Raw genomic sequence first — 9,685 nt, forward strand, 5'->3', positions numbered from 1 at the left:
AGGGGCAGGAGTCGCTTACCAGTTACCTCTCAGCTATCCCGCCATAAAACGACATCGTCGTTTATCTACCAGAGGCCTGGTCTCATCTCCCGTGCCATTTCCACGGCCTTCGGTTCCCGATCTTTCAAAAGAAATAGCTACCACCTTTTAATTAAATCCACTGATCTCACCTCCACAGATTTCAAGCGCAGAGAATTCATTAAATTCACTACCATCCGGACATCACCTTTTCTGAGAGAAAACAACCCGTTTTCAAATGACAAGCCCCCTTTCTTGTAATCATTCTAGACTTTCCCATAAAGGACAAACAAGAGAAAATCTGCAGATGCTGGAAATCCGAACAACACACAGAAAATGCTGAAGGAACTCAGCAGGCCAGGCAGCATCTATGGGGAAAAAAAAGCACAGTTTGACTTTTCAGGCATAGACCCTTAGGCAGCACTGGAGAAAAAAAGCTGAGGAGTAGATTTGAAAGGTGGGGGGGAGGGGAGGGAGATCTGATCCTCCGCTGCTTTTTCTCCCCAGTCCTGTGTTTTAAATATGTTTAATGGGGTAGCCTCCACTGCTTAATTGGGCAGAGAATTCCACGGATTCACTACTCTCTGGGAAAAGCAGTTTCTCCTCATTTCCATTCTAAAACCATTCCCCTGAATCCAGAGGCTATGTCCTCTAGTTCTAGAATCACTCACCAGTGGAAACAACTTTCCTGCCTCTAGCTTCTCTCTCCCTGTCATAATTTTATATGCTTCTATAAGATCCCCTCTCATTCTTCTGAATTCTAGTGAGTATAGTCCCAGGCAACTTAATCTCTCCTGATAGGCGAACCCACTCATCTCTGGAATCAACTGGGTGAACCTCCTCTACAACGCCTCCAAAGGCGGTGTATCTTTCCTCAAGTAAGGAGACCAGAACTGCATGTACTCCAGGTGTGGCTTCACCAGTACCCTGTATTATTGCAGCATTTTCTGCTTTCAATTCAGGTTCCCATTTTCTGCAGTTGTTTTGATTTTTTTCTGGTGAACGGGGAGCTTAGGGTTGAGTAGGAGAAAGGCAGTTGGTGGACAGCATTGGACACATTGGTCAAAGATCCTGCTTCTCGGTGAAAAGCAATGATTCTTATTTTCATACTGCAGACGCTGATCAGGCCACAACCGAAGTAATGGTTCCATTTCTTATGACATCACTGCTGGAAGAACATGAGGGTCCCAGAAAGGGTGCAGGGAAGACTGACTAGAGTGGCTCCATGGATGAGAGGTTTCAGCAGTCACGTTATTCAAGTGAAGCGGAACTTGTTTTCCACAGAGCAAATTTGCTAGAGAGAAAGGAAAAAGAAGTTGCTGAATGAACTCAGTGTTTCAGATCGACATCCTGCATTAGGTCTGATGGTGTAAAGGGCAGATAGTGAGACAGGTCTCTGGAGACCTATCAAGGGGCCAGCATGTTGATGCAATTACAAAGGAGCCACAACAGTGGCAATACTTCATTAGGAGTTTGAGGAGAACTGGTATGTCACCAAAAGACTCAAAAACCCACACGTTCCATGGTGAGGGTGGACAGAGGCTCCTTACAGAACGGCATTGGAATTGAACTCCACACTCCGGAACGTCCCGAGCTGCAGAGGTGTCACACAAATTGCTAGACTACGATGGTGCCCGTACATAGAACACTACAGCGCAGTACAGTCCCTTCGTCTCATGATGTTGTGCTGACCTTTTAACCTGCTTCAAATCAATCTAACCCTTCCCTCCTACATAACCCTCCAATTTTTGCTATCGTCCTTGAGCCTGTCTAAGAGTTTCTTAAAAGCCTTAATATATCTGCCTCTATCACCACCCCTAGCAGAGTGTTCCATGCACCCACCACTCAATGTAAAAAACTTACCTACTATATAGTTCAATCACCTTAAAATTATGCCCCCTCTACTTCAGAAAAAAGCCTCTGGCTATCCACTTGACTATGCCTCTTATCATCTTGTACACTTCTATCAGGTCACCTCTCATTCAGTGACGTTACCATCCCCATTATCAGAAAGCATGGTCATGGATGGTTCAAGTTTGGCTTGGGGCATCATAGTGATGTGCCATTTTGCGCTACACTGTTACAACGACTGTGACCCAGTCTGTAGCTGTCGGCGGCTCTGCATCTCTCTGTGTGGAGTCTGTACTTTCTCCTCATGGCCGTGTGAGTTTCCTCCATGTGGTCCAGTTTCCAAAGATGTATGAGTTAGTAGGTTAATTGGTCACATGGGTGGAATTGGACGTCACTGGCCAGAAGGGTCTGTTAATGTACAGTGTCTCTAAATAAATAAAAATCAATAAATTCAGCTGAATCAGTCTCATAAATATCACAGACATGTCAGACACTGGGCATCGAGCAGCAGACAGCTGTTGACCTAAGACCTGTTGACCTAAGACCTGTTGACCTAAGACCTCTCCACTATCTACAAAACATGTCAGAAACATGGTGGAATTATGTCTACTTGCTTGCTACATCACCAGACACTCTCATAAACCTTGACACCAGCCAGCCACTGATGCAGTCCCCCTGACCGGCATCCCATCCACAACTCTAAACCCTCCACCTGGGTGCACCATACCTGTAGGGGTTGCCGCACGCAAAATGTACTGAATTTTTTATGTCTGGGAATGTTTCGCAAAGCGACGACGTCGTGTACTTAGAATGATGAGGGCAGTAGGTGCAGGGGGTAGACACAAGTGATTCTGAGAATGATGAAAATCTTGAGCAACAAACGCACAAAGTACAGCCAATCAGGCAGCATCCGTGGAGAGGAATAAAATAAAATTCATCAGGACCGGAAAGGAAGGCGGCAGAAGCCTATATAAAAAGGTTCCCACTGCTCGTCACAGGCCATACTGATCTGGAGGCAAATAGCCAGTCCTTTGTCATACCTGGAGCTCCCTACTTTCACCCAACGACTGCCACAGTTCCAAAGGACAGCCCAGTACCAATTGCTGAAGGGTGATCAGGGCTGGACAATAAGTTTCAACGTCAAAGGTGCTCGGATATAAAACAAGTAAACAAGTACAAGAAGTCTGAGGGCGAAGAATGATTAGATCAAACATAATGTAACTCTTAAGACATCACTGATATTTTCCCATAAAGCTAATGGAAGAGACTTCTGAAAATTGAGAAACCAATTAACAAATCAACTAATCAGAATGTTGGGCTGCATGTCAGAAAAAATGCTCACACATCTAATTAAGCCTTAGATAATATTGATACGATGGTCCTGGCATGAATCCGACAAATAACAAATCAGTCTGTAGCTGTCAAAGGTCTCGTTGCGCAGGCTAATCAAACACAACTCCCACAGTTGGAAAAATTCGTGTTTGCTCAACTCATTCTCAATAGATAACTTCACTGGCCACAACTCCAAACTGATTCTACGACCTACCAACTCACTCAAGGACTCCTTTACAACTCAAGTTACCAATATTATTTCTTTTATTTGCACAGTTTGTCTTCTTTTGCACATTAGTTGTTTGTCAGTCTTTCTGATCTGTGCTTCTTTTTGTAGATTCTATTGTATTTCAATATTTTGCCTGTAAATGCCTGCAAGAAAATGGATCTCAAGGTGGTATATACACTATATGTATAATAAATTTGCTTTGAACTTGTAAAATTTGAAATAGTAACAGCTAAAAGTTAGCATTGGGAGTCAGATGTCTTGGTACATATTGGTACCAATGACATAAGAAGGAAAAGCACTGAGGTCCTGAAAAGAGAGTTTAGAGAGCTAGGCAGAAAGCTAAGAAGCAGGACCTCCCGGGTGGTAATTTCTGGATCGCTGCCTGTGCCACGCACCAGTGAGGGTAGAAACAGGATGATTTCGGAGATAAATGCATGGCTGAGAAGCTGGTGCAGGGGCAGGGCTTCAGATTCTTGGATCATGGAATCTCTTCTGGGGGAAGGTGTGACCTGTTCAAAAGTGACAGGTTGCACCTGAACCCAAAGGGAACAAATATTCTCGCAAGCAGGTTTGTTAGAGCTGTTGGGGAGGGTTTAAACTAATTTGGCAGGGGGATAGGAACTGGAGTGCTGGGACTCAGGGTAGGATGGATGGTAAAAAAGTAAAGATAGTGTGCAGTCAGACTGTCAGGAAGGGCAGGTAGGTGATGGGACTTAGTCGCAGCCAACAGGGTGAGTATCAGTACAATAGGGATGCAAAATCAAGAAGGGTAGCAAATACAGTACTCAAGGTGTTGAATCTCAATGCATAGAGTGTAAGAAAGAAGGTGGATGATCTTGTTGCACTATTACAGATTGCCAGGTATGATGTTGTGGCTGTCACTGAATCATGGCTGAACAATGATTGTAGTTGGGAGCTGAATGTCCAAGGTTACACATTGTATTGAAGGAAAAGAAGGTAGGCAGAGGGGGTGGCATGGCTCTACTGGTAAAGAATGGCATCAAATCAATAGAAAGGTGTGACATTGGATTGGAAGATGATGAATCCTTGTGGGTTGAGTTAAGAAACTACAAGGGTAAAAGGACCCTGCTGGCAGTTATATACAGGCCTCCCAATAGTTGCTGGGAGGTGGACCATAGATTACAACAGGAAATAGAAAAGGTGTGTCAAAAAGGAAAGGTTACAATAATCATAGGAGATTTTAACATGGAGGTCGATTGAGAAAATCAGGTTTGTAATGGATCTCAAGAGAGTGAGTTGAATGCCTAAGAGATAGCTTTTTAGAGCAGTTTGTCATTGAGACTATTAGGGGATCAGCTATACTGGATTAGATGTTATGTAATGAGCCAGAGGTGATTAGGGAACCAGTGATCACAATATGATTGACTTCAACTTGAAATTTGATAGTGAGTAAGTAAAGTCTGATGTAGCAGTATTTCAGTGGAGTAAAGGGAATTACAGTGGTATGAGAGAGGAGTTGGCCAAAGTAAACTGGAAGGAGCTGCAGACAAGGATGTCAGCAGAACAGAAATAGTGTGTGTTTCTGGGAAAAATGAGGAAGGTGCAGGATGTATGAATTCCAAAAATGAAGAAATACTCAAATGGCAAAATAGTAAAACCGTGGCTGACAAGGGAAGTCAAAGCTAATGCAAAAACAAAGGAAGGGCATACAAAAAAAAGCAAACATTAGTGGGAAGGCATAGGATTGGGAAGTTTTTAAAAACCTACAGAGAGCAACTAAAAGTCATTAGAAGGGAAAAGATGAGATATGAAAGCAAGCTAGCAAACAATATCACAGTGGATAATAAAAGCTTTTTCAAGTATGTAAAAAATAAAAGAGATGAGAATGGATATAAGACCACTAGAAAATGAGGCAGGAGAAGTAATAATGGGGGACAAGGAGATGGAAGATGAACTAAATCAGTATTTTGCATCAGTCTTCACTGTGGAAGACACTAGCAGTGTGCCAGATGTTGTAGAGTGTGAAGGAAGAGAAGTGGGTGCAGTTACTATTGCAAGGGAGAAAATGCACCCCAAGGTTCTGAAAGAGGTATTGTTAGAGATTGTGGCAGCATTAGAAATTATCTTTCAAAAATCATTGGTGCCAGAGGACTGGAAAATTGCAAATGTCACTCCACTCTTTAAGAGGAAATCAGTGGAAAGGAAATTATAAACCAGTTTGCCTGACCTCAGTGGTTGGGAAGATGTTAAGAGTCAATTGTTAAGGATGAGGTTATGGAGTAATTGGTGACACAGGACAAGATAGAACAAAGTCAGCATGGTTTCCATGGTTCCTAACCCTAATGAACCTGTTGGAATTCTTTGAGTGGATTACAAGTAGGATAGATAAAGGGGATGTAGTGAATGTTGGACCTTCAGAAGACCTTTGACAAGGTGCCACACATGAGGCTGCTTACCAAGTTAAGAGCCCATGGTATTACAGTAATGTTACTAAGATGGTTAGAGCATTGGCTGATTGGTAGGAGGCAGTGAGTGGGAATAAAAGGATCCTTTTCTGCTTGGCTGCCAGTGACTAGTGGCAATCCGCAGAGGTTGGTGTTGGGACCACTTCTTTTTATACTATATATAAATGAATTAGATGATGATATAGATGGCTTTGTTGCCAAGTTTGCAGATGATATGAAGATTGGTGGAGGGGCAGGTAGTGTTGAGGAAACAGGTAGGATGCAGAAGGACTTAAACAGATAGGGAGAATGGGCAAGAGAGTGGCAAATGAAAATATGTTGGAAAATGCATGGTCATGCACTTTGGTAATAGATAGATATATATATGTGTGCTATTTTCTAAATGGGGAGAAAATACAGGAATCTGAGATGCAGAGGGACTTGTGAGTCCTTGTGCAGAACACCCAGAAGGTTAACTTGCAGGTTGAGTTGGTGGTGAGGAAGGCAAATGCAATGTTAGCATTCATTTCAAGAGGTCTAGAATACAAGGACAGGGATGCGATGCTGAGGCTTTATAAGGCACTGGTGAGGCTTCACCTTGAGTATTGTGAACAATTTTGGGCTCCTCATCTTAGAAGAGATGTTTTGGCATTGGAGAGGGTTCAGAGGAGGTTTACAAGGATGATTCTGGGAGTGAAAGGGTTATCATACGAAGAACATTTGATAGCTCTGGGTCTGTACTCGCTGAAATATAGACTGGTGAGGAGGGATCTCATTGAAACCTTTCGAATGTTGAATGGCCCAGACAGAGTAGATGTAGAAAGAATGTTTTCCTTGGTGTTAGAGTCTAGGACAAGAGGGCACAGCCTCAGGTTAGAGGGGCCTCCATTCAAAACAGAGATTTCTTTTACCAGAGATTGGTGAATTTGTGGAATTTGTAATCATGTGCAGCTGTGGAGGCCAGGTTGTTGGGTGTATTTAAGGCAGAGATTGATAGGTTCTTGATTGGACACGGCATCAAAGGTTACGAGGACAAGGCTGGGAATTGGGTGTTGAGGAGGAGACAAAAAAGGATCAGCCATGATTGAGTGGCAGAGCACTTGATGGGCCAAATGGCCTAATTCTGCTCCTATGTCTTACGGTCTTATGGAAGGCATCTTCCAGTCTCTCAACCCTGCTTACTAGGCACCTCCAAAGCACATCTTTAGTATCCACAGTTAGACATGCTGTCAAAAACACAAGTGATTTGACAGATACTGAAAATCTAGAGCAGGGGTGGGCAAACTTTTTGACTTGAGGGCCACAAAGGGTTCTAAAATTTAACAGGGGGGCCGGACCAGGAGCAGATGGACGGAGTGTTTTGGTAATACACCTCATAAGAGAAAATAAAATATCATGGGATATGTAGAAAATGTGTGCTTTAATTTCAATTGAAAATGAACAAATGCATTACAACAAAATATCTGTCTTTGAAGTCCCATGGTATTTAGCTATTTATTGAAATGACTTTTAAAACACTGAAAATTAAATGAATAAAATACAGCTTTTTTAATAGTAACAGTTATTATTTTAAAGCACTGAAAATTCTGTTATCCTTCAAGATATTATCATCATCATTCTCCTCCTGACTGTCTTTATTTCAAAAACGGAAGGAGATGCAGGTCTACTTGTCCTGCTCCTTCTTATTCAATTGTCCCCTGTGCCTAAACTCAACAACGACCAGCACAAGGACAGAACGGTGACAGCGCGCCAGTATGTGGAGCGCGTTATTTGATCTGGAGCGCATTTTTTATTTTGAGAACGTACGAGCACCTGCGCACTACTCATGTCCATCACTTAACAGAAATTACATGTAACATGTAAGGCTTATTGAAAAAAATATTTTCAAATGCATTTTTTACATAACACAACGAAGAAACTTATTTTTAATTTCAGTGGGAACAGTGTTGTTGGTCTCCCTTTTTAACCAGCACATCAAAGTCTGGATTTAGTTTTGTTGTGGTGATTCTCAGGATGGATCTGAGGTGTTGGTCAGTTAACTTGGATCTGTGGCTGGCTTTGTTGATGTTCATGACGCTGAACGCCTGTTCACACAAATAGGTCGAGCCGAACAACGCCAGCATCTTCTGTGCCGTCCTCCGGAGGTTTGGAAACATGTCTTTACCAAGTGAAGCATAAAAGCCATTCAGTTTAAGAGAGTTGAACTTCTCTTTTAAGACGGGGTCAGACTGAAGGTTGATCAGTTCCAGCTGTAGCTCCTCTGGTGCTGTTTCAGGATCTTGTGACAGGGGACAGGCCACCAACTGAAGTGACTTGTCAATTTTTTCAAAATCAGAAAAGCAACGGCAGAATTCTCTGTGCAGCGCATCCAGTGACTCACTGTATTTTTTCACATTTGCGCCGGCCTCTTCCAGTGTGGCTAGCGTGGGAAAATGAGTGAATAACTTATTCAAAATTTGCCTGGAGAAAAAAGCCAGCTTGGATTTAAAGGCTTTCACGTTTCTGTACATGTCATGCACAAACTGATCCTTCCCCTGTAGCTTCATGTTCAGTTCATTCATGTGTGAAAATATATCCACAGCAAACGCAAAATCACAAAGCCAGCTCTTGTTGCTCAGCTCAGGAAATTCGCCGGCCTTCCTCAGTAACTCCAAAAATGCACCGATCTCCTCTTTGAGCTCCCATACTCGTTGAAACACTTTGCCCAAACTTAACCAGCGGACACGGGAGTGATAAAGTAGGTCCTGGTGATCTGCATCAGTTTCCTCCAGGAACGTGATGAACTGACGGTGCCGAAGTCCCCTTGCACGTATAAAGTTGACAAGTTTTACGACAGGATTCACAACATGATTCAGCTGTAATACCGATTTACATAGAGATTCCTGGTGGATGATGCAGTGAAGGAAAATAACATCCTGGTCAGGATTTTCATCTATCACTTTATTCTGTATTCTCCTCAGCAGGCCGACATTTTTCCCCGTCAAATTAGGAGATCCATCTGTGGTGACGTTGATAAGTTTACTCCAAGGGAGCTTCATATTTTCGATGACAGCAGACACCCAGTCATACAAGTCCTCTCCCCATGTTTTTCCTTTCAGAGACTCCATTGTCAAAAACTCCTCCGTTATTTCAAAAGTATTGTTAATTCCTCAGATAAAAATGAGGAGCTGAGCAGTGTCTGTTACATCGTTGCTTTCATCCAGTGCTAATGAATATAACGTGAACGACTCTGCCTTTTTATTTAAGTCGTTGGTTATATCTTCATCTATCAGTTCCACACGGCGAGTCACTGTCCTGCGTGATAAACTGATTTTTTCAAATTTGCCTTTGCTCTCCGGACACAATACACCTGCTGTCCCCACCATACATTCTTTTAAAAACTCTCCTTCAGACAGAGGCTTGCTGGCCTTTGCTAATTCGAATGACAGCATAAAACTCGCCATGGTACTTGACTCATGAATGGCAGTTTGACGGTGAAAAAAATTTTGTTGAGCCTGTAAATTAGCTGCCAACCTCTGAGCATTAGCTTCCCGTTCTTTCGTTGACTGGTCGCTAGCATAGTTGGCATGTTTTGTGGCAAAGTGACGGCTGATATTATATTCTTTAAAAACCGCCACAGTCTCTTGGCATATCAGGCATACAGCAGTTGATCGGTGTTCGGTAAAAAGATATTTAGTTGTCCACTCCTTATTAAACACCCGACATTCTCTATCCACTTTTCTTTTCTTAGCTCCACTCATCTTTACAGAAGGGGTGAGAGGTTGTAGCGGTGTGCTACACGCAGCGCTAAAATTATGACACGGAGTCGGTAACTGCAGTCGAAGGAAAAAATTTTATTCAAAATCCCCAG

The 9,685-nt window shown here is 42.8% G+C and overlaps 1 protein-coding gene across 1 annotated transcript in view; it reads right to left on the minus strand.

Annotated features, from left to right (window-relative positions):
- The window catches only part of LOC132395095 (general transcription factor II-I repeat domain-containing protein 2-like), a gene marked incomplete at its 5' end in the record, with an annotated part of 11,329 nt that extends 2,510 nt beyond the window's left edge, over positions 1-8,819 (minus strand). The window contains one exon of the mRNA XM_059971401.1: positions 8,216-8,819. Within this exon, the coding sequence (XP_059827384.1) occupies positions 8,216-8,819 (604 nt within the window). The remainder of the gene's footprint in view (positions 1-8,215) is intronic.
- Positions 8,820-9,685: the final 866 nt, after the last annotated feature.

Source organism: Hypanus sabinus, chromosome 6, assembly GCF_030144855.1.
Source record: "Hypanus sabinus isolate sHypSab1 chromosome 6, sHypSab1.hap1, whole genome shotgun sequence".
NCBI classification, from domain to species: domain Eukaryota; kingdom Metazoa; phylum Chordata; class Chondrichthyes; order Myliobatiformes; family Dasyatidae; genus Hypanus; species Hypanus sabinus.